Consider the following 25,280-nt stretch of genomic DNA (forward strand, 5'->3'; position numbering starts at 1 on the left):
ATTGTTTACATTGCAATTAGTTACATCTACTTTTCCCACAATCAAAGAATATGTTCTATTTATTTTTTGAAATACAAATGCACATTATGTGAATATATTTGCTCCATAATCAGGCCTGGCCAATGATTAAAACTGGTAATATCTTAATGCCCTTGTATTTAAGGGAATAAAGTACTGTGTTATTCAACTACACTACAACTGCTCACAAGATATTTCCATTTGTTGTGTTGTACATGTTTCAACTTTGTTCTCTGACATGAAGAAAATCATGTAAATCAAAACATTTTTAAAGATAATCATAATCTCACATACGTCATTACATCCCTGAATCTATTTAAACATTTACAGGAGACCAGATGAGATATCAAATATCAATAGTATGCTTTCATTTGAAAAGAAAATGGTTTTCTAAATGAGGATGGTGTCTCTGAAATGTATAGTACCAGTATTACTTATATAATATTCAAAAAACACAGCAAAGACACAATTTTCCGTTATGTAAATGATCATTTATGCACTGAAAAGTGAATTGAATCCTAACCCTTAAGATATAAACATATATTTCAATGCAAATTATAACTAAAGGTTCAGTTCAGTCATTAACATTTTTTAACATATAAAAGGTTTATACCTTAAAGTGTTCCCAAACAGTAACCATCACCAAATATTCATTCCAGCATCACAACTAAAGAAACACACGTGGAGTTCAATATTGTATACAGAAGAAAAGAGAGATATTTTCATTTGGAATAAATTCCCTCAAACTTTACAAACTTCCCTATCCATATTTTCCAAGTGGAACAGACAGGTCCTGCAGGCACTTAACATTTTATACGAATCAAAGCATTAGAGATTAGGCAAAAACAAACAGAATTATAATAATTTCAATAATCAGAAGCCCACCAAAAACCATGCAAAATATACATGCAGCTCCAAAAAGTTCAATAAAATATAAATGAATCAGTTAATACAGTAACATTAATAGTTATCCACACAAACTTTTAACTGAGATGAATAGTGTTCAGTTAATGTAAATTACATTTTTCATTTTCTTGCACTCTGAAGAATTACTTATTAGTATGTTTTTAGGATGCTTCATTGGAAAGTCTTACATCCTGAGATGATACCTCTTTACTGTACAGTAAAAACAGAGCAGTCACTGTGATTGAATTGAATACAGACTTAAACAGAACTGTATTTAAACACACAAAGATTTTATTCAAGTGGGTGTCCTGTTCTCCATCTGCAGCAGACAGCTGTTAGAATCAATAATCGAACTGAAAAAAACAATGCTTCCTTAGAAAGCAGACATGATCCAATGTAAACAACACATGGCCATATTTTTCAAATGTACATGTAACTCTGCCAGTGGCAAATGAGATGATAACCAGTGCTCCTAAAGATAATGTATTGTAAATCATTAAGTAAGAGTTTGGATACTGTATATTGAAGGCAGCGTAGAAAGGAAACCTCTAGCAGCATATCAGCAGTTACAGGTGAGCTGACTCTTGAACTCGGCATCTGTGCATGTTACGTCACTGGACTTTGTATTCCAGAGAGAGATGGGACAGGAGTGTCAAAGTTAAGAAGTGACCTTTGACCTCCTCACCAGCCTCTGATTTCAACACTCAGGCCTTTAACAGTGGGACTCTTTTTCATCAACGGGGAAATAACCATCCTTACTAGGAGGGGCCTTCTGATGGAGGCTCCCGCCATCTGCTGCGAAGACAGCGAGCAGCTTCTCTTGCTCTTGCTTTGTCTTTGGTAACTCAGTAGAAGGAGTGGTCAAGAAAGCAATGCGCTGTGAACACAGTGAGAGGAGGGATACAGATAGGAAATGAAGGGAGAGTGAGACACCCTAATCAGTAGAATATCAGAACACCAAATTGACAGGATCTAGGCTGACTGTTATATTTTATGCTTTAAAGAAGACATATTATGCTGATATTGAATATGTGAAATGAGAATATGACATATTCAAATGAGAAGTTTGGGTTATTACTTAAAGGTTTACATTCTCTAATGTTCAGAAAACACATCACTTTACTCATGCTGTCCATATCTGCAGGTCCTGCTTTCAGCCTCTTTCTGAAACACTTGGGCTGTGTCCAAAAGGACCAATTCATTTACTAACCCATATTTTACTATATAGGGTCTTCTTTATAGAGTACTATGTAGTGAGCACATCAGAAAAAGAAAAAAAATGCATTTGGACACTGCTCGCTCTTCTGGCGCAGTGAAAAATCACGTCTTTGTTTTAGGAATACAATGTACAACAACAACGGTGGCCGGTAGAAAATCCCACAGTAAATTTTAAATGTTTATTTTACACTTAATTAAATACTTAAATACTTAAACGATAAAACCACATTGAATTGCCCTCTTAAAATGTAGAGATATACTTCTTTGTCTCAGTTTGTGCTGTGATGTCTAAATAGTAGACAAGTAGTATATATTGACTAGTGAGTGATTTGTGACACAGCCTTGGTCCTTGCTCCTGTCTCTTTACCTGGTTTTGTTAGGGGGTATGTAAGACTGGCTGCTAGGTGAGCATTATGTCAGTGTGGCCCAACAATTAGTATCGACCAGAATACTTACAAGGGGTCACAGGGGCTATTAGTAAATAATACACTGGGGAAAAAATGAAAATGCTTCAATTACCTTGTATGTTCTTGCCTAATTGTTCAATTGTTTTTTGACCACTTAGGAGCAGTGCATACATATAGATATATGTATTGGCATATATGTATTGGCAAACATTCAAGTGATGAGGAGCATTTATTTGTAGTCATGCTTGCCACCTGCTGAATTGTCCAAATATTCAGTCCTTTTTGAGCTCGGGTTTGGTCTCAACCAGCTACTTAGGGAAACATCTGGCTCTTAAGGTGCAAAACGCTCCACTATATCAGTCAACAAGTAATTTTCTTAGCAATTTTGCACTGAGGATGTCTACTGTAGGTGGAGAAGGCCGACTCCTACCCTGCCTCTGATTGGGTTAGGCTTACGAATAAGGGATGACGGGTTAGGATTAGGTAACAAAATCGGTGAATGATAATTTTATTCCACCTATGGTAGGAAAAAATAACAGGACACAAGATTTTCAAGAGCAGTGAATAAATGGAAATACTGGCTGAAGCATAAATGCTGCATAATGTTTAAACACTGAAACAGAGGGGGACATTTTCTCCTACAAAGGACAGTTTTAGATGAGCATACCTCTTTCAGTGTCCCAGGGGTGTAATACAGTTTCCCTGCTGCCCAGAGAGGGATACACAGCATGGAGGTCAGGGCCAGGATCCAGCCCAACCCATTCCCCCACCACGGGTATGTGTAGACATTGTTGTACTTCAGAGGTGAGTACTTGATCAATGCAAATGCAAAGGTTCCCTGGGTTCAGAGACAAAAAGGAATATTTTATTGTTTGGATTTGTAATATGATTTAAGTCAGTGGTTCCCAAACTAGGGGTCAGGACCTTTTGGGGGTTTCCAGACATCAATAAAATGTAAAATCAATTTGAAAAAGTATGTTTCAAACATTATTGCAACAAAAGACAAAAACTATTGAAATTATACCATAAAAATGTCATCAGTGTTCTGATTTTCTTTGCCCCCACGAGACCCCTCTCTTGATTATGACTGATTAGCGACATCATCAGTTGCAATACGTCATATTGCAGCACCACAGGGAATGAAAGTTATTTATTTTTTTGCTAAGTAGCTCAAAATAATATCCTTTTGCTTTAACATTTATAGGGGCTGAAAATCTCTGGCACAGTTGAAAAGTTTTGAAACTCCTGAACTAAGTAAATAGGTTTTTGTAGCCATTAACCCCATTTCACACATGTAAAGCGTCCTTGGTCTCTTGAAAGGCACTATATAAATTCAACTTATTATTATTGTTGTTATTTCAACATTAACATTAACCACTAACTCATTTTTTAAGTATGCAGGCTTATTATTTATTTATTTATTTATGGTTATGTATCTTCAACAATGGCCACCAGAGGCTGCTCTTCTTTCAATATAGCAGTGCAAAAATGGGAGAACTAGAGCTTGATAAAATGAGAATGCGAGTCAAACTCACAAAGCACGTGGCAGGGGTGAAGAAAAGCCAGCAGTACTTGATGATGGGACTCGGACGATAACCAATCATGTCCTCTATGTTGTCATAGAAACGGTCAGCACCTGCAATCAAGGAGGGATGAGGGAAACAAAATGGTCACAATCAAAATCATCTACATCATCAGTGAGACAAATTACTGTCTGGTACCTTAATTAGACTTTACTTTGATTTTTAGCTCAACTAATTATTTCTTATCATCTATTTTGATTCATTTAAACATGAAAAACAAACATTTAAATAGAAACAACACACCCCTCCCTCAGCCTCAGCCTATCAACAAAAGAGAACCCTTTAAAAAAAATGTATGAGCTGATTGAAAGAGCAATGGGTGAGTATGAATGGTGAGACAAAAGCTTTTGTCTTTTAAATGGCCCATTCAAGTCTTTCTGCATAGCATGGGGGGTAACACTCACCATAAATCCAAGCGATGCAAAGAGTCTCAAAAACAGCCACGAAGAGTAGACACATCCCACTGGCTGCATAGTAGTCAAAGAGCTGGAAGACGTACATTCCTCCCTGTGCAGGACAAACATGTGCATGCAACAACTGAGACACTGCATTTTATGAAAGCCACTGTTGTTGAAGGTGATTCTTTAAAGTAGAATTCATTGAAAGCACACAGCTAATAAAGAATTTTAACAAAAACTCACTAACTTCACTACTTTGATTTGGAGAATCTGTCATCTGCAATCTGAAATCCGTAGTAAGAAAATGTGCTGGTTCCATTCATAATTTGTTTAGATTACTAACATTTCATCAGCGTGGAAAAAAGAATATCTTCACTTCAAGGTTTTGATCAACCCACTATAACAGTTCCATCTTTATTATCCCCTTTACACTCATTTTATTATAACTGATAGTTCTGCTTGTTTGATATCACAAGGAAAAAACGCATTTATGTTGGCAAGTTCTATGATTCAAAACATACAGATTATTTGCTTGTTTCTAATATCTGCAGTGGCACTAACCTCCGTCAGCATGATTAGGCCCATGAGGAAGGACACCACGGACACTGCCAGGATGAAGAGCTCCCTGCGGTATTTACGGCGGAAGGTGGAAGGATACATGTCCACCATGGCCGTCACCAGGCTTTCCACACAGACAAACTGATCAGGAGGGAAACAAAACATGTAAGATGTGTGTTTACATGTTTCTGTACGTGTGAATGTTAGTATATGCCTTTTGTATTTGTGCAGTTGTGGTCTCATGTGATGGTCTCACTTGACTGTCCAGACCCAGAAATACGATCATAATGAAGAAGAAGCAGGCCCAGAGGGGGGAGAAAGGCATCATGGACACAGCTCGGGGATAGGCTATGAAGGCCAAACCTGGACCTGGGTTAGAGGTCAAATGTTTTCTCTTTAAAATGTACATTACTGATCATTCCTGCTAATGTTAATGCTATAAAACTACAACATCATATCACTCATACCATTAAAAACAACATTTTAAGAAGCCCTCGATAGAAGAACAGAAAATATGAGACAGAAGGCAGTAGAACTAGAATTAAAGGATGGAAAACAAGGCTGTTTAAACACAATGACCATACGGCAAAGGAAACAATCCACCAACCAGATTCAGCCACCTCTGAGATTGGTATGTTCTGCTCGTAGGACATGAAGCCCAGGATGGAGAAGATAGCGAAACCTGCAATAAAACTGGTGCCACTGTTTAGGAAACAGAGCGACAGACAATCCCTGGAAACAACACAGAGATAAATAATGAGCAGAAACCTAGTTGTGTTTACAGAAGGAGAGAACAGAGATTTGATTTCCTGCATATAAAAATAAATTCTTGACAATCACACAACAGGCTACGCATTACTGACATTGAAGACAGTGTAAATATATGAAGTATTGATCATGATGCTAACTGCTGTATTATTTCAGTCCACACCTGTAGCAGTTGTTGTTATATTTGTTGTAGCTTCCCAGCGCAGTGAGGCAGCCCAGGCAGATGGCATAGGAGAAGAAGATTTGTGTTCCGGCATCCATCCATACCTGAGGATAGAATAGAGAGAAAATAATCAAAGAGAAAAAAATACATTTACAATTAACACATCAAGGAAAAAAATTTAAACAAAACAATCACTTTTTATTGCACACCTACTGATCATATACATCAGTTTGTACAAGAATCAACTTTAAATTATGTTTGTGTCCACAGCCAGAAAACCCATAACCTCAAACCATCTATATATCTGACCTGTCGGGGCTTTCTAAGCCGATCAGGACTCAGATACAGAATGATTACAGTATTTAGTTAAAACAGACTCAGCTAAAGAGTGTAACTAGTCATCAGGATTTCTTTTGTTCTGTATTTTAGTCTACATACATAATACATATTTCTAACATTCTCCTGAGGATCAGTTCACTGTAGAAATAGTGAGTTCAAACCTAAAAACATGAGAAAGGACAGTGTAGTGTTATTATAACACTGATGTTTCAGTGTTTGTAATGACAAGAAACATCTCATTAACAATATTTAAAATAATTTGGCAAAAAAATGTGTCTTACTACATGAAATGTTTTTAACCAAGTCCTTCTGAGACTTCATACTAAAAGTGTTACCACCACTCAAACTACCTAATTTCTCTTTCAAACACAATCTAACTCCTATTGAATGCTAAAACTGTTTACTCCAAAACCTCACCCTCTCAACCCCACCACCCTGTGACCACCCACCCTGCAGACCTATTATCTGTCCCAGTCATTTCCAGGCATTAAAAACAGCACATCCACACTTTCTCTTTGAGCACTCACTTGCACAAAAACATTCAAATGAGCTCCCTTTCTATTCTTGCAAATAAAGAGAAAAAAAACGATTTAAGTGTTCCCAGAGCACTGGGTCATGTTTGAGAGAGCTGGTGGCCAGGACTGCAGATCTCACTGACTGGGGATCCAACAATTCAAGCTCTGGCCACAACATAACACAAATGCAGGTATTACCAAGGTAACAACCCAACCAGTCTAGCTGGTCTTGGCCTGCGTGCACATTGCTTATATTCATCTCCAAAGCCCTGAGAGGGATTTAAGGAGGCCTCTCTATGGGACTTTTACACTGGTTGCAGTTTATTGGCAGGAAAAGAAAAAACTCCATAGTCCCAGTTACTTCGTCACATCACTTTCTGAGGCAGAGGATAAATCTTGAAATTACACAATTGTCTTGGGTGTTGTTATAAGTCCTGCGATAATGGTACCACTGAAAAATAGTGTTGGGAAAACTTGTTTTGGTGGAACACTTGCAAGTGGGGAGATGATAATTGTCATTAAAAACGATAATAAACAATATGCCACAAAAAAAGGTAGAAAACTTATAATTACTGAATCATTGCAAGATAAAAATCTGCCTCAAAATATTTTTTTGAATCTATTTTCAGTTTGTAGGCTGCTAGTTAGTTGGTTAGTGAGCAGCAGCCGCCCGCGCCTTTTGTGAAATTAAACTTTAGGGCAGTTCTTAAAAATGATCAATCAGTGTGGGTGAGAATGCTCACAGTATAGCTTATAGTAATTTTTATATTAATTTTTTTTTCCTATTTATATATATATTTATACTATAAGCAAATATGCTTGGTAATAAAACTTGATTCTGATCATGTGGTCATTTTTTTTATGAAAGCATTTGCAAATAATTGTACATGAGGTTATGATTTTTCATGTATTATTATTGTTTTAATTATATCTACATGTCTGCATGTGTATGTTCAACATGTAAAGCCTCCAGCCTTTACCTGTGGGTCGGACAGTCGTCCCAGGTCAGGGTAGAGGTAGAAGTGGATTCCCCTGGAGGCTCCTGGCAGGGTGACCCCTCTGATCAGCAGGATCACTAACATAGCATACGGAAAGGTGGCTGTGAAGTAAACCACCTGCAGAGGAAACAGCAGAACTTTGTCATCAGGTTTACACTTGTTCTCAGCTTGAAGTAGTTTCTCTCTCTGGAGAAATGTTGTTGTCTTCATTTGTTAGTTTTTCCTTTCAGTGTTTAGTGGAATTTGAGTTGATACAGCTGAGGTTTCCAGTTTCTGTAGTAATGATCAGCAACAACACGGCGTAAAACACATCACCTCCTGCTCGTGTGAGGACAGGTCAAACAAACCGTACAACAAAAATGTATCAATCAAAACCAGTTAGCTTCCAGTGGTTTAAATGAAAAGATGCAGGAAATCATCAATATTAGCACATGTATTAATCCCATATGGACTTGAGAATTTGAATGTAATGAATGGAGGTTGGGTTTCACCTTGCCAGTTGACTTGACTCCCTTCCAGATGCAGAAGTAGCAGATGACCCAGGCGACGGCGAGGCAGACAACCAGGTCCCAGTTTAAGGAGCCAATGTGATGGATACCTGAGGAAATCCTCAGAACTCTGCGCCTGGAGCACAAACATACACGGCAAACAAGAATTCATTATTCAGTGTTTTTATGTACATATTTTTTCATTTTTTTTCACAAATTTTTGTCTATGTCCTCAGCAGCTAAAGCCAAAAGCCTATGAGAAATCCCAAAGACGACGTAGCAACATGGATATATGGCGAACTTGCAGACACAAAAGGCCATTCGGGGACATAGTCAAACAAAAAGAGCACTTACTCCCAGAACTCAATGACAGGAGAGGTGGCGTTCTCATGGTGATTGATGGAGCTATTCCCCCTCTGAAATACCATACAGGAATCTTGAATGAAGGGAAGACAAACAAAGACATTCAACCCCCGTGAAGAAATCCAAGCTTTCTCTGAGGTTTCTAAGCTACACACAGGCAAGTGAAACAACGCCACCACTGAGACAGAGAAGTGAAACGGTGCAGGAGCGCTCGCTAATCGAGTTATTAGGGGCAGACCTGAAAATAGAAATTACAAAATAAATGAAAACTACAACTTGGAAATTAAAAAACTTGACATTAAAAGAACACTTCTTTCCAAGAGTTAACACCAGCAACACACTCCATCATCAGTTATCCAATTCCAAGAATTACCTTTCTAATTTTGCTGAGGCCTGGCTGCACCAGATTAACTACACTGGTTAGACTAAACATCTGTGGTTGCTGTTACGGAGCGAGTTACCTGTGTTCCAGGTGTTATTGCAGGAGGCCCAGGGCAGGTCCCACGTGAAGGAGTGGGACAGGAAAAAGATGGCCCAGGCTAACACAATGATGTAGTAGATGTTTAGCAGACCAACAATCACCTGGGTGGCATATCCCACTCCTGGAACAGAAGAACATCAGTCTTAGGGCATTTACTAAGCTGTAAAAGTTGAAAAAAACTGCAACCGTGCAGCTAGATCTAAAAATGTGGTTGAGAGATGGAACAACAATGAAGCCAAAGAGTCTGGTATTCTTCCATCCAGTTATCCAATATGTTTTAATGCGATATTGAGATGAGGAATTTGACACTCAACAGCAACATGGGCACCATTAAAGAAGCCTACCTGCAGCTCTTGCCTGGTTACAGCAGCGTGTTTGAAGGCTCGCTGAGAATGTTGGAAATTTGATTTAATTTAGAGTCATGTGTGAGAAGCTCCTCTCATTTTATTATATCTAGCAAAAATGTTATTGAATCACTGACAGCCTCCCTGAATAATTTAACCTCAGAGAAATCATCTCTCCAGTGTTTAATTGAACCTTTCCTCAGCTCACTGCTTCTGGCCTTTTAAAATGACTGCGTCCTGTAGTAAATTACATATAGGATAAATTATAATATGCAGGCTAGACTCTGCTGCAGCTGAATGAGACAAGCTTTGGAGAAATGTGACGTCTGCCTGTTCCTTTTTAGCCAATTACAGTTACATGCATCACCCTCTAACATCATGGGATCTGTATGTAACATGCACACATACACATTATTCTCATACTGTATGTGCACAAATGCACACAGTGAACATGAATCATTAACACACGTCATAAATATTTGTATTTATCCTGTGTTGTGCAAAAGCATTTACATTCCAAACATCATACACATGTAATTCCTCACGATCTTTTGAAAAGTAAAGAAAACATTGTAATGATGAAATAAATGTAAAAACTAGATGGGGCTAAAACTTTGAGGGTGATGAGTTTTAGCCACTCTTAGTGTTGTTAAGTTTTTAGAGTGTTAAGAAAATAGTTACACTACCTTCAAACAAAGGGCAGATCTTCCTCCAGCAGGTGATGCCTCCCTCGCTGGTGTACTGACCCAGAGCCGTCTCCAGGAAGAAGACCGGGATCCCACAAGCAAAGAGGAAGATGAGGTATGGGATGAAGAAGGCACCTGACATAATCACACAGATTTAAGTTCACCCACATTTAAAAAATAACCATATTAAGTCCTAATACAAGGTCATGTAAAAGTATTTGACTTCCTATGCAACATTAAAATATATAGATATAATTTGATCACTAGATTTAATGACCTTTGTTGTTTAATTATTAATTTGTGAGGTCTCCTGTGACAGATATTAGCTATGATGTTAGCAGTGGGTCTCCTCGGAATGAGGATGGACGACATGACAGATCCTCAAAAATGAAGCTGTATCTTTTTTAAATTGGCTGGCTGTGGAACTGCCTCCTCCATGTTAGTGGACCTAAAACGTCAAAATACAAGTGAAACCTTTTCTCGGGGTTCTCACAGTGATGCATGTTCAAGCGTTCATTTTCTTACTAACTTGGTTTTAGTTAATAGACGTTATAAAAATAATATATGAGTGAATATCGACGAGACCTTGATAGCGTGGCTCCATCCCCCAATCGCTACTGGACAGACTTGGCTCTAAATTACGTCAAAAGCTCAAGATGGCAACACATGTATCTGAAATACTTTGACTTTATTTTTGTACAGTGTGAGAAAGTGGAGACATGACATCATCCATGTATGTATACAGTCTATAGTTTGACTGTACCTGTTTCTTACCGCCAGAGCCTGATGTTGTACATGTAATACTACATTCTGAAACTCATTCTTTTTGGTCAAACAGACGCCAAGATAATAGATTCTACATAAAAGATTCCAGCACTCACCTCCTCCGTTCTTATAACAAAGGTAAGGAAAACGCCAGACATTGCCCAGGCCTATAATTTCTCCAGCCACTGACAGAACAAACTCGAGCTTGTTGCCCCACTGCCCCCTCTCTGTCATCTTCTCCTCTGTACTGGGCACAATGTCAAGGGGCCTGTTGTGCCCATTGGAGGGTTCCTCCTTGGACGTGTTCTCCATTTCATCTGTGGGTTCTAAGTGTTACATTGAAAATTGGAGAGAAAACTGAAATTACAAAGATGAATTGGAGCAAATCACATAAATACAGATTGTAAGATGGCAATTGCCCAGAGTTCATGGGAGGGTAGCATGAAGCTGGAGGATCACAATTTCATATTCTGTGTATAATGCTTTGTTTTCAAATGCAAGAGTTAAAGAAGTAATCAAAGGAACCCCATAGTACAAGTTCTACAGTCAAGCTAAACAAATTTGAAGAGTAAAGTCACATAGAGACATGATTACTGATCCATTGACAGAGACAGTCACTGATTCACCTCAAGGCTAAAATCAACAGCATAGTGATATTTTTTCACTATGTACTGTATAGATAGTAAAACAGTTTCAGTCTAATTCAGTTTCATGAACCATGTTCTGCTATTATACATCAGTCCATTATACATCAGTCCAAACCTCTCTCATACGTTAAGCAAAAAACTTTTGTAAGCTTATAAAACCTAAGTTAATAATCTGAAAAGAAATTTGGAACTCCATCAATAAATGATAATATTGAATTATTGACACATTATTTTTACAGTTATTAAGACAAACTAAGTGAAGTAATTCAGAAAAAGTTGATGGAAACATTTATCTATGACAGTTTATGTTGACTCAAACACAGACTTTTTTTTTTATTAGCAAAATTTGCTCAAAATTGCACAAACTAAGATGCCTCCAGTAGAATAGAAATGCAGCAGAGTTGAGTCTTTATGTGCATGCTCTTAGTCATATATATTCCCAAAAACTGAATCAAATTCTAATTTCACACAATTGTCCTTACTGATGTTAATGGCTCCTCCTGACCTGTTCACTGAGTTTGATCCAGTTCAGGTCTAGTGTCGGTTTTGTAATTGTACCAGTAGAATAAGATCAGATTAGGTAAGAGTGTGTTTATTTACAGTACGTAGATGTCACAACTGTTTCGACCTTAGAAAGCAACATTTTTTTCCATTTTCCTTTTTAAGTTTATTATAACTTATCTTCTTTTGTTACAGAAACATTATTTCTGCACATTCTACCTGATGATCAATGCCATTTTAATGTAAAGCACATTTATTGTACTATTGTACAAAAAAAAAAATATATATATATATATATATATTACCCTCCAGTGTAAAATGAGTATGTTTGAATATTACGTTGTAAATGTACACAGGATCAGGAGGGAGAAGAAATACTTTCAGGACCTTGGCTAGTTCTCAAGGAGAATTCCTGTTGTGTATGCAATGTGCAAAAAACTTTCATATGAGCTTTAATATATCATATCCTGCTTCTGCCATGTGACAAAAGTGTGATCAGAATCAACTCGTTGCTATGTAACCACGCTGGATATCAGTCAAGCCCCTGGTCAGATCCTGTTTGTGGAGCAGTAGGAAACAGACAGCTCACTGACTGTGCTCACTCCTGTCAGCTTGCATTAACAGGCCTCTCAGCAGATCTTCTGTTTCCCCTTTAACTCGCTCTGAAACTCTCCAAATTCAAACCCACTGCTCGCCAGGCTGCAGGAGACTCACTCAGACTAACTCAGTTACAAAAAGTACATGTTGGCTCCAAACCTCTTTCCCATTTTTTTGAGTCACGAAAAAAAACACAAAAGGGTGGAAATCCCATCAGCAGCCCTGTGTGACGCCACCTTTAGGAATGTGCTGCTACTTGCAGAGGTGGAGCAGAAGTGTGACTTTGTATGTGCTACGTGCGAGGAGCTGGAGGTCAGATCCATTTTAGGAGCCAAAACTACTGCGCTGGAGCCAAATGCAGCTCGAGGTAAAAATAGAGACCCTTGTTTTCGTAAGGTGCTTGGTGGGAATGCAGGCTCAGTGCAACAAAAAGTAAAAGACCCCTATACTCTGAGCTGGCAGAGGAGAATTCTCACTGGACTTGTAGCCAGTTGACAGGATTTTTTCATAGTTAGCTGAAGTAGTGGAGCAAGCCAAATACCTCACTTCAAAAACAGCCTTTTAATAGGTGAGACTGAATATTGTCATCGTTTTTAGTTGCAAAAGCAGTGAAGTAGTTTTCATCTATAGAGAAATACAAATCTGCCAAGAGTGAGAGTGACCTCGCCAAGACACCGTGGAGAATAATCCCTGACAATCACTTCTGTCTGAAAAGCTGTGAGCTGTCTGAGCAACTGAATGACACACAGAGTGAAGTAATGAATGAGTGACTGACTGAATGAAGGATTGACTGACTGAATATGTTTTATTGCATATCTGTCATTTTGATGGGCCGCTGATATAAATATGGGCACCCTCAAAGTAATAGTTCAACATTTTAGGAAATAAGCGTTTCTTGTTAAAATCTAGATGTTGCTATAAGCTCCACTATCATGTACAAAGAATTACTAGGGTCTATACAGCAAGAGTCACTGACCCAATCAAACAAGGGATTAGAAATAAAGACCACAAGAAGTCTTAAAAAGGAACAGGCCAAACTTCAACCCTAGCCTTTGACTGACAACTGGTGCTTGTGGTGAGCACTCAGAATGTTACATTATAAATTATATAATATGTATAATATATACATAAATGAATATTTAAAACTGTTACATGTGCCGTCTTTTATTTAGAGGTGATACATGATGTACTATAGTATCGTTACTCAGCCGGTGTGAATGACCCAAACTGAGTCCACATTGTGAAATCGAGGAGACAGTGAAAACCACCACAGAGAACGCTGATAGATCAGTCAGACATTATGGTTCTTGGTCTTATTCGTAATCTATTGATATTTATGAATTCCTATGATGGGAAATAATGCTCTCCCTGTTTCTGTGGGTCGTCATCTCACTTACAAAGGCAGTATATGTGGGTTTCTTGTAGACACATGCAGTTCAGAGTTTAATATCCATGACGTCCTGTGCCCTGGAGCTCCTACACTGAGAATACTTGCAGGCTAATAACTGGACGAGTTACATATGGAAAAGGACGTGTCCATGTCACACGTCTTGAGGTTAAGATTTTACAGTGGCACCATGTGATGTTGAATAAACATCACTGTTACTTCGACATGGAAATAATATACACAAAATCTGGTTGAAGCAATAAAAAATTGAATAGCAGAAGTTGTTATGACTCATTAGTTTTAAACAACTGATGAAGCTGATTATCTGTTGGGATTTCCTATCAAATCTTTTATAAGACTGTGTGTCATGTGCTTCTGATTAAAGCATGGAGCAGCACAATTGTCAGTGTGGACACTGTGCTGCATGAAAATGTGCACCACTTAGTCATAAAAGCCAATTCCCTGAAGTACAGTCTTTGCACTGGGACTAGTTAGTTACAAATGATTTAATACTTCAAATCTTTCATTATCTGAGATGAAAAACAATACAAGGCTTGGTTGCGTTGCAGAAATCTCCCTGAAATTAATACATGAGAGAGAGAGATCGCAATATTCACTGATCTCTGCCGTCAATGAATAAACATCTACAATGACCAGAACAGTGTCCATATTCAGCAATAATATTAATTATTATCTACCTTTAAATTAAATTAAATCTAATAACATGATCAATGATCAAAGGCACTCACCTTTCATAGATGCACAGTTTTCCAGAAGAGTGTAGGCCACCAAATACAGGCCGATTCAGGTTTCAGTAACATACATGGAGGGGCGGAGATATGAGACACAGAAAACTTTGGTGCAGCTCGCAATGACTTTTTTTTCCCTCTGCTTTGCCCCTCTCTAAAGCCCCCCCCCCCAATCCAGTTCCATTCAGGAACCCCCCCAACACACACACACACACACACACACACACACACTCTCGCTCAGCACACTAGAGGTCTGTGCTGTCCCAGTGTGCAGGGCCGATTGCATAACCTTTTGACACACACATTCTCCCAGGGCCTTTCTCTCCACAGAACACCCAGAAACTATGGGGGGAGAGACTGGTCAAATTGTTGAGCGTATACACATGTTTATGCATAACTGGGCAATGGTCGAAAATATTGAGAAAATGATTTAAAAATACAAAAATGCATCACAAACCTTGTAACCGCAAAATAATTTCTGCACGAGATTCATAACAACAGCCTCTGATATGTCACAGTTATTTTGTTCTGGTTGATTTTTTTTACGAAAACATCACTCCTGCTTCATGAACTCCTTACTCCACTCGCATCCTGAATTCAAGCCCCCGGAAAAGAGCCTTTCTTCTTCCTTCAACCAGAGTCCCTCCTCAAAGACGCAGCAGCTCATTCAGAACATTTTCCCACCGCAGGGGTCCAGAGTGGCCTGGTTCAGGGCATTTGTTGGAAGGTCACGATCCAGAGGGTCTTTGTGGAGGTAGGATTGGTGGGGGTGGGGAGAGGTGGGGGGGTGATGCAGTGTTTCAGCTTTCTTTCTTTCACAACGAGACCCCCCCCCCCCCCCAGTTTGGCAGTTTTAACTTGTAAAGTATATAAGCAAAATATATTTTTCTGAATGAGTCCAAATGTCTCTGTGAGTGTCAGTATGATATCAAAATGTGATGTTGCAGCTCATGACTTCAACGTCCCTGTTTTACACAAACATGTCAGATTCCTCTGCAAATATCAAACCTGCAGCCCCAAACGTGTGTTTGTTATTTGTCAGAAAAATATCATTTAAAAAACAAATTAAAAACATAGTTAAGTCATGCCTTCATTGTCTTTTTCTCTCTCTGCCTGGAGGTCATTTAAGCTTCATTTGATCTTGGTTAGATTATTGTATTTCACTGTTTTCAGTGTTGAGCCAAAAAATCTCGCACCTCGGTACAAAATGCAGCTGCTTGGCTCCTACTATGCAAGAAAATGAGACCTTGTTAGTCGTATTTTAGCCTCTCTTCATTAGTTATGGTCAGTTTCAAGATTTTGTCTTTGAATCATCTTTAAAGCACTTTATGGTTCAGCTCCCAGCTGACTTCCTGCTCCGTTATGAGCCACAGTGCAGCCACAGATCCTCAGGCAGGGCTCTGTCACATTGTGACATTTTCAGTCATGGTTCATGTCTTTGTCAGTTTAGGTTTCACATTGCAGTTTAGGCACAATAAAGAATTTTATGTAACCTGTCATCATCACCTATGTGGACTGTGTCTATCCATTCATTTATTGTTTTTTAGAGTGAAAATCCTTGTCATTCAGACATTACATAGTTGAAGCTGCTTCCACTTCTTTTTCTTCTGTTTGAACTTCCTGCAATTTGTCTGAAAATCTGAATTATGCAAAAAAATGTTCACCCTGCCACTGAGACCACCTCTTTTTGTCAGACTGTCCAGATCGTGGCCTGAGACACCTTTTACCCCTGTTATTTTGGTTTGGACTAAAATGGCGAGTCTGAAGGCCCGGACCAAATTAGGTATGTATGAAAACACCCTTCAAGGCTAAAGGTTACCAAGCTTTTCCAGTCAAAGTTTCCTTTAAGATTCTTAGTATGAGGTGTTGCATGTTCCCTAAAATGAAAAGTTCTACACTTACAATAACCTATGTATACAAACTGTTTTCACACTAGGTAAAAAAGAAATCCTTATATCTGGTATTATTCAGTGGTTAGCAGCAAAAGTCCAACGTCCAGAGTCACACTTGCAAACATCCACAAGAAAAAAAGACGCAATAGGAGGAAAAACAGAAGGGAGCTCATTAAAAAACTGTATTTCTTCCTTCTGTCTGCAGTTTCCCGCTGCTCTCTGACTGTACAGCCACAGGTCACTGCTCAGATTGTACTATGTTTATTCTGAAGGGCCCATTCTGTCTCTTTACATCAGACTCAAATGTGCTTGTTAATTTAGAAGTGTAGGAGTATTTGATTTAAAATCTCCAGATATGGGAAGTTCAGACAGTGTGGAGGCTCATGGATCTTGATAATGATTATTATGAAACCAGTTTGATTACTGAAACAGATTGCTTACATTGAATTACATTGGGGAACTCAAAGATCAAACAAACTATTCGTGATCTCTAGGAAAAAACTAAAACATATTTCGGGACTGGTTAGCATCCATGCAGCCACAATTGATCATAAACTAGATATCATCACAAGTATATTTCTTTTGCAAACACGAAAACTTTCACTGCTGACTGTATATGAGTGCACTGCAATGCTTTGGTTACAGTGTTACAGAATAAATGTCCATCACACCCTCAGATGCAAATGAAGAGTGTGTTAGCTCCAGGACCTCAGGACCCAACATTCCCCTTATATATGACACCAAAACTAAATTCACTAGATCCTGATTTTTATTTGGATCTGCACCAAATTGCACCCACTCATAAATAACAGTGATCTAAATAAGCCTTACTTTTTTGTATATTTAAGATCCATGAGCTTTTCTCTGAGAAATTAATGAAAATGTTGAAAAACAAAGCACAATGTTAAAGAAAGTAGGATACTGTGTCCCTCCACCTAGTTTTGTAGCAATGCATCCAATAATTGTTACGTAACACAGCTTATAATCATTGAGACCAACTACGGCCAGAGGTGAAACGCGACCTTCTTGGCAGAGCTAATAAAAGTGCTCGAGACGTTAAAGCCGCCAATAACAAAATAGTCCCATGTGTATATTCATGTTGACTGCTCCACTTTCCTGTTGTGATGGAACATTTCAGCCTTTGCTCATCATGGTGGTTAAAGTAGGTAAAGGGTGTGTACACAAAGATTACACAATATGTCAACACTGTGATGGCAGATTTGATCGGAACGAACTCTTACACCCTCTCTGACCAAACAAGAAACACAGAGTTCAGAGTAAGTCTGACAGACGGTTCGCAGCCTGTTTCATGTTACAAATCCAGAACACTTAATGAAGAATAATCATATTATAACTAAATAAGAAAGTTCAACCAAAATGGTATTTCGTTTTAATCACTGATATGTTGTAGTAGTAGTACTTTTTTTTTTTTTACATGTGTTTCATTCCAAAAAAATTGCCCACATGGCTGACAAATAAATTCAATATGACTATTTTAACATAAATTACTGAGTAATGATTGGAATGATTGGAATGATTTATGTGGTTATGAATGTTGTATGATTATTTCTTTTTTCATATGCATGCAAGCAGTAGACTGTTAAGTTAAGCCATTGTGTCTGGATCGCCACCTGGTGGCTGGCTGCAATGTTGGTTTCAATTAGTTATGAGATGCTATAGAAACTGTGAGGGGTCATGATAGACAGCTGAGACTGACTCCTGATTGGTTGAGCTTGTGTATCGAAAGGGCCGAGCTACCGCAGGTCCATCCCTCTACTGCACAGACTGTGGCTCCAAATGCACAAGATGGCGCTGTTCTGGGATAACTTAGTTTAACTTTTGGATAGAAGAAGGAAGTGGAGATGCATCGTCCATTTTTTAACATCCTTGATGAGAGGTGCATTGAGTGGAGTATTTGTAATGAATATGTTTGTAGTGATGATAAAGTATAAATAACACCAACCCCTTTAGACCGGACGACATGACATCTCCCTGAAAGTGAAGATAAAGCATCTCAATGGTTCCTCCATATCTGTGATGGCACATGGATCAAACTAAAAGGTCAAAGCATGACTAATAATTTATTCAAATGCTCTGTTGTATTTAGTTAATTTGGTTGTGGCAGGGGGTCAGGAGACAGAGTGGGTTGACCACTCAACAGAAGGTGGGCAGTTCAATCCCCCTTTTGCGTGCAGATGTGTCCTTGGGCAAGATACTGAACCCTAAATTGCCTTATGCTGCACATAGATGCACTGAATGAGTAGGTTGGTGGCAAAACTGTGCTGTAAAGTGCTTTGAGTGGCCATCAAGACTACAAAAGAGCAATCTAAATGCAGACTTAATTATTTATTTGATGCTATAAAAATGGGGTGAAATGTACTAATTGACGACTGATACTTACTTGTGATTGGTTCAAGCACATGTACCAAAGTGTCCTCAGAAGCTCCGGACAGGGGCAGAATCATGTTAAAGATGACTGACCTCACTTCCAAACAGCATATGTGCCCATTGAATTACTTAAAGTGAGAGTTCTTCTTTTTTAAATCTTTACTTTATATTTTTTTGTCATTTGGATTTGTTTAAGAACCTGTTGTGTTCCAGGCTCCACTATCTAATATATCCATGTAATATAACACAGCTGATGTGTGAACACGGCACAGGAGATGTACAGTTGATACATGTGCTTCATACATAAAGGGGCCTGTAGACCATGGGTGGCACACAATATAAAAACAAAGGTTGTCCATGTTTAGTTTTTAATACAACACTACAAGTAGCACAGAGTGGATCAGACACTGCTGGGTCATTGGGAAGTGGGTGTTCACAGTCATAATTTGCCTAAAGAAAAACTTGGATGGCTGTTTCAGCAATCCAGAGAAGCCACAATCTTCATGTGTTCCTGCACTTATGCTGTATTTGAGCCCATTCAATTAAAATGGTCTTAGTTTTAGATGAAACTTTATTTACAGTGCTGCTTCATCAGTACAATTCAAACTTCATGTGAGTCGCATATCAAACTAATATGCAATACACATTTCACATGTATATTCCAGTAGTCTTCTCTTTGTTTTTATTTTTTTATTAACTCTTGTCTTATTAATTCACTTTGAACAGAGCCCTCCAGTGTTCAGTATGAAAATATACCAGTGCAATCCTTTAACAGCAAAACACACAAGTCTTTGTCTTTATTGGTGTCAAAAGACAGAAATGTCAAGAGGCAGAAAACATTTATTTTTAATATTCATCATGGAATGGATACTCTGGATGGTCGCTCCACCTGCGTCAAAATAAAAAGCATGTAACTTGTATTGCATTACACAGCAGATAACATCATATGACCCACTGCTTATGAAGTAACCTACAAACTACTCACATCAGCAGCTCCACAAAACGAATATTTTTGTTAAGTGCTTCAATGGCTTTCATCTCGTCATCCGTGAGTGAGAAATCAAATATCTGCATATCAATAGAGGATTATTTTGTGAGAATCATATATTTATAAATAAGTATATTTAAGAATCCTAGCAACTCAAATTTTACTGTCTGTACAAAGCCACTGGTATGATTTTATATATCTATAAACTCACCTGGAAGTTGTGTTTGATCCTTTCAGGACTGAAGCTCTTGGGGATCACGACCACTCCTCTCTGGACATTGAAGCGCAGAGCCACCTGAGCAGTGCTCTTCTTGTACTTTGTGCCAATGGAAACAAGCAGCTCGTCCTCCAGCAGAGGGGGACATTCCACATTCACCCTGAACCAGAGACAGGAAAATACCAATGATGCCAGGTTATTATTCTAAGCATCTTTAAAGCGTTGATGGTTTATGATAATGTTGTCATTTTTTACAAAGGCTGATAAGTTGGTAACTAAGGCTGATCAGACTTTTGCCATCAAGACCTTGAGGCTCTGGAGATTAAACCTGCCAGCACTTTGCCTCTTTTATATCATTGCTTAAAACATATTTTTATGTGGAAGACTTTTAATGGATGTTTTTTTTTTATATTTTCTTTTCTTTTATGTTGATTTATCCAAACACTTAGTAACCTTGTTTTGATTTTATTATTATATAATTATCATAAGTTGCAAATTGGATTGTTGTTGTTTTTATTTATATTTGGACTTTGATAAATTATGACCTCCTCTACAAATTGATTTTTGGTTTCTTCAATGACAACACTTATGTTTGGATTTTCTCTCTTCAATTTTTGTCATTGAACATTGATTCTGCATCTTTCAGCCTAATTCAATCACTTATGTTTTCCCTTCTTTTGACTTTGTGTAAGAGAGAAGTGACACATGACCAGGTGTCACATGTGTGTCTAAAAACGCAGTTTCAGATTTTTTTCCACCCGTCAATTTCTGGAGGAACAAAACCATTGAAAAATAACAGCTGTCAGCAGCTCAGTTTAAAAAGATGACCCAGGTACTGGAAGAGTGAAGCCTGCAGTACATACCAGGAGGCATCTCTGGAGGAGCCAATTGGACAGTAACCAACAATCACAATGTCATTCTGATGACAGAACTCCAGAAGCTTTGGCTGTGTGAAATATGGATGACACTCAACCTACAGGCAAGTGAGAAGAACATACAGCATTTCAAAGGGGTCCAACATTAAATTAGCACTGTTACGATAGGCAAAAATAAAATGTAGTGGAGATGGAAAGATCCACAGCTTTTTAAGCAATTTAATGGAAAGAAAAATTAACTTTTTAACATTATCTCTGACTGTTTGGTGCAATGAAGGAGCATCATCTGTCTGTGGAGTATTAAATCTCCAGAAACCACATCTCCAGTAGACGGTAGAATCCTACCGTACTAAATACTAAGTCATGTCTGATGTCATTGGGAGTGTAAACAGACAGGATCCCGCTCACCTGGTTGGATACAGGTTTGTGTTTGAGGCCAGGTTTACTCAGAAGCAGCTCCAGTTGTCTGCGGTTGAAGTTGGAGACTCCCAGAGACTTGACCAGTCCGGCGTCTTTACAAGCCTCTAAAGCCTGGTGAGAATAAAAAATTCAAATCTCTTCAAACATCTTTACAGATTTAATGAAGCTGTGTATGGTAAAATAAATAACAATATAAAACTCTTTGACTGGGTTCTGATGCTGCAGCACAAAATCCTAGTTTGTATATTTATTTATATATATTTGATTTTATTTTGCTGTGTATTCTTTGGCTCAGGTTTTACTGTTGATTCCATATATTTTCCATTACTTTATAGTCTTTATTCGTGTTGTGTTAGGCATCTACAGGCTTGCTCCACAACAAATTTCATTGTACTTGTACAGCGACTTTAAAGGTCTCTGTAATCTCACAAATGTGTCATAAAAAACACCAACATGTCAAGGAAATATAATTTCTAAACATTTAAGAGACGAGCAATATCATTAAATCAGGATCATTCATTGTGAACTCACCTCCCATGTTGCACAGAGGTCTGTGTGGTGGTAAATGTATTTTCCGTCCTTGTCTTTTGGATAAAACTCATTTCCAGGCTAAAATTCAAGCACAATTAAATTACATAAATAAATTCTTGTTAGCTTAAGATAAAGGTTCCTGAGAGACTGCATTGACCTGATCTGGTCATTATCGGTGCAAAGGAGTAATAGTCTACGACTTGGACATTTTTGTGGATTTTACCACTTATACAGATATTATAATGTGAACACAACAACCTGAAACAAACCCAGATAGTTTCAGTCAGTGGCTCTGATGACATTTTAATAAAGTAGCCTTTATATTTTATTTCATAATAATAAAAACTGTCATGCATGTTAGATTATGTATGAACATTCAGATGTATTATCAAATTTGTATTTACATCCTTTGTTGTTCTCTTTTTTGTTTTTTTTCAAATAGTTTTCAGTCAGCAAAACTGAAGTATCTTCCTCTTTTTTTTTTTTTTTAGATAATCCTGTTGTTGAGAAAGGAAAATTATAATAACAACTTTTCAATTTAACACAACCTTTTTGTGTTTGTAGGGTAACTTTCAGACTGAAACGTTTGGCTGATAAGAGAAGTGCCATTCACAGTGTTTGTATTGTGCAGAAACCTTGAAAGCCATAGGAAGCTCAACAATGTAGAGATCCACATAGTCTAACTTCAAGGCTTTCAGCGTCCTCTCCAAGGCCGGTCTCACCAACTCTGGTGGATGGAAGGTATTCCAGAGCTGAGGACGATAATACACAACATTAACTGCAGCATAGCACACAACTCTGCTGTGCTCTGTTATCCAGTTCAAAGTCCTGAAGCGTAGCATTGTGAAATCTTACATTAAATTGAAAAAAAGAAAAAGAAAAGCAGACTCAAACAAATGAGACTCTTGTCTGACATCTGTCAGAACTTATTACCTTCCCACAGTAAAAGATGTCCTCTCTTTTAACAGTTCCATCGGCAATCTTCTCTCTTATGGCTTGACCCACTTCGTGCTCATTGAAATACACTAGTGCCCCATCAAAGTGCCGGTAACCCACATCTATGGCTAACTTCACACACTCGAGTGCAGTGCCTTTGGGTGTCTGAGAGAAATCCACAGAAAATGTAAATATTATCTGAACTGGTTTGGATTGAGACGTGCTGCAATTTGTGCACATAAGCATTCGTGGTTGAATGATAATGTTAATGTTTGTCCAGCAATAAACACTGACACTACTAAATAGTTACAAGCTATTCAAGTAGTAAATCACCTAAACATTATAGGCCTATGTTTTCCTTCTTACTGTTCGAGGGTCTCCATAGGTGCCCAGTCCCAGCAGAGGAATGTGGTTTCCATCACTGAGAGGAATACTGTGGTTCTCTGCAGACATATCCATTACAGATTAACTGAGCAGCTCTCTGGCCTGCTGATTTGATAATATAGTGCATGACCTTGCACTTTGAACCTTGAAGCATTAACTAACATTCACATAAGTTAGTGATTTCTGACTGAGAGCATTTGCAGACTCCAACCAAAAGAGTGAATATTTGTATTTTACATTATGACACATTTTATAGAGGATGGCAAGAGTAATGGAAATGGTAATAAAGCACAATACAAATATGCATTCATGCATCTCTTTCCAATTTACTACATTACAAAGTCATTCATTATTACCTCCAACAACATTACCTTTCATCACTGTTTGTTTGATAGTTAACAGGATTATGAAAAAGTTACTGAACTGATTTGTTTGAAATTTTGTGGAGGGGCGGGACATGGTCACATGATCACAATAGAGGGGCGGATACAGGATTTTTTGTCAACATTTACCACAGAATTGATTCAATCTATGACAGCAGAGGGGGTTCACGTGCATAAATGACACTCTCATGCAAAATAGATTCAGAGTGAGAGGTAAAGAGTGAAAGATACGTTCTTGCATGAGAGAGAGTACTGCATTGCATGCCACTTGCCACAGCTGCAACTGAAACTATGACGTTTAACTGCTCACAGCTGTGGAAGTTCAGGTGGCAGGAGGGGCACATGTCCAGGTGATCATGACCGATCACAGCGGATGCTAAAAAACTTATGGACCATATCATGATAGCAGGATAGCACAAGCACACTAGTGGGCATCCACCAAATAGCACTACAAATAGCGCTGCACACAGCATTACAATGGATCAATGGACCAAAACACCAAGTTAGAGATCTCTTATGTTATGAGAAGTGTAAAAACAACATTTGGTAAATTTTTGTTGGATAACAGAAGTACTGATGCTAATGGAAGTAGCAAAGCTACCGTGCACCCCGTGCATGCCCTTGGGCGAGAGCTTGTTTGCAGTTTGCAAATGTAAACGCAGTTTCAGAGGATATCATAATACATTTAGGCTAAAAACATGGTGTACGAGTTGAATTTGACTGTCGGGCCTTATGGACACTTGGTTGACACCACAGGAGCAGTATGGAGGCGTTTTTTTCTGTTGGTCTTTTTACATCTGAAGAAGGACTCCCCAGTTACTTCAATTGTATAAGATTTGGCTGCAACACTGTTAACCACTGAAACTCCTAAAGTTTTTTGTGGACTCATACACTTCACCCACCACTCCATCAGCATAGTGGTGAATAGATTATGAGTTAATTTACATTTTTGGGTGAACTGTCTCTTTAAGGCATCTTTTTTTATATATATATATACAGAGATAAATAAACAAAATGATGGTTACAGTAGAACAATAGATACGCGAGACAGTGCAGCATTATTAGTGAAATATCATGACAATGCCAGTAATTGTGTATTAAATGTAATGTCATTTCCATTAATTAACTATTAGATCTAATTATTGTATGAGAGCACATAATAGAGATGTTTTTATTAGAGGTGGGTCACAATTATCACCAGCACATTCTAGGTCATATATACAATGTGCATGTGAGCATTATACAATGAAAGAAAGAATGAATGAAATAATAAAGGACATAACCACAGTAACTCTCAGAGTAACAAACAGGAACACTTTGTCTTCCTCCTGCCTGTCAGCTCTCCTCCAATCAGAGGGCGCGCTGATCTGAACACGCCCCTCTCGTG

General features: G+C 38.2%; 2 protein-coding genes and 2 long non-coding RNA genes across 8 annotated transcripts in view; 2 read left to right on the forward strand and 2 right to left on the reverse strand.

The window, feature by feature from the left end:
- The window catches only part of LOC138410829 (uncharacterized), a 73,469-nt gene extending 67,972 nt beyond the window's left edge, over window positions 1–5,497 (forward strand). The window contains exons 2-3 of the long non-coding RNA XR_011243450.1: window positions 5,082–5,253; window positions 5,357–5,497. This is a non-coding gene — a long non-coding RNA (uncharacterized lncRNA). The remainder of the gene's footprint in view (window positions 1–5,081; window positions 5,254–5,356) is intronic.
- slc6a13 (solute carrier family 6 member 13) lies at window positions 488–15,036 on the reverse strand. The gene is made up of 15 exons (XM_020079415.2): window positions 14,880–15,036; window positions 11,115–11,324; window positions 10,234–10,368; window positions 9,184–9,324; window positions 8,714–8,795; window positions 8,363–8,495; window positions 7,854–7,988; window positions 6,020–6,123; window positions 5,696–5,820; window positions 5,345–5,457; window positions 5,092–5,229; window positions 4,537–4,639; window positions 4,085–4,185; window positions 3,217–3,387; window positions 488–1,801 (listed from the first exon to the last, which is right to left on the reverse strand). Exons 1-15 carry the CDS (start codon window positions 14,884–14,886, stop codon window positions 1,637–1,639), a joined length of 1,863 nt encoding a protein of 620 aa, XP_019934974.1. The 5' UTR covers window positions 14,887–15,036; the 3' UTR covers window positions 488–1,636.
- On the forward strand, window positions 8,737–21,236 carry LOC138410828 (uncharacterized). 5 transcript variants are annotated; one of them, XR_011243447.1, is made up of 7 exons: window positions 8,737–8,879; window positions 10,266–10,348; window positions 11,072–11,136; window positions 15,518–15,633; window positions 16,574–16,662; window positions 20,385–20,559; window positions 21,105–21,236. It is a non-coding gene; the product is annotated as an uncharacterized lncRNA (long non-coding RNA). The 5 variants fall into 5 exon arrangements; XR_011243448.1 differs by lacking the exon at window positions 21,105–21,236 and having other exon boundaries at window positions 15,482–15,633; window positions 20,385–20,921; XR_011243445.1 differs by lacking the exon at window positions 21,105–21,236 and having other exon boundaries at window positions 20,385–20,921.
- LOC109624271 (aldo-keto reductase family 1 member D1-like) lies at window positions 19,282–25,278 on the reverse strand. Its single transcript, XM_069528474.1, has 9 exons — window positions 23,493–25,278; window positions 23,124–23,291; window positions 22,826–22,942; window positions 22,191–22,268; window positions 21,648–21,770; window positions 21,228–21,337; window positions 20,359–20,524; window positions 20,145–20,227; window positions 19,282–20,048 (listed from the first exon to the last, which is right to left on the reverse strand). Exons 1-9 carry the CDS (start codon window positions 23,583–23,585, stop codon window positions 20,006–20,008), a joined length of 981 nt encoding a protein of 326 aa, XP_069384575.1. The 5' UTR covers window positions 23,586–25,278; the 3' UTR covers window positions 19,282–20,005.
- Window positions 25,279–25,280: the final 2 nt, after the last annotated feature.

Source organism: Paralichthys olivaceus, chromosome 7 (genome assembly GCF_024713975.1).
Source record: "Paralichthys olivaceus isolate ysfri-2021 chromosome 7, ASM2471397v2, whole genome shotgun sequence".
Lineage (NCBI taxonomy): Eukaryota > Metazoa > Chordata > Actinopteri > Pleuronectiformes > Paralichthyidae > Paralichthys > Paralichthys olivaceus.

Bases quoted from the DNA above. Each gene is read 5' to 3' on its own strand.
- LOC109624271 (XM_069528474.1), bottom strand. From the start codon at position 23,585: ATGGATATGTCTGCAGAGAACCACAGTATTCCTCTCAGTGATGGAAAC. The intron at 22,269-22,825 runs GTTTCTGCACAA...CTTGAATTTTAG, and splicing joins AGCTTCCTATGGCTTTCAAG to CCTGGAAATGAGTTTTATCC. The intron at 21,771-22,190 runs GTGAGTTCACAA...TATTCTCACCAG, and splicing joins ACCTCTGTGCAACATGGGAG to GCTTTAGAGGCTTGTAAAGA.
- slc6a13 (XM_020079415.2), bottom strand. The intron at 9,325-10,233 runs GTAGTGTAACTA...CTTCTGTTCCAG, and splicing joins GATCTGCCCTTTGTTTGAAG to GAGTGGGATATGCCACCCAG. The intron at 1,802-3,216 runs GTATGCTCATCT...CTGTGTTCACAG, and splicing joins CCCCTGGGACACTGAAAGAG to CGCATTGCTTTCTTGACCAC.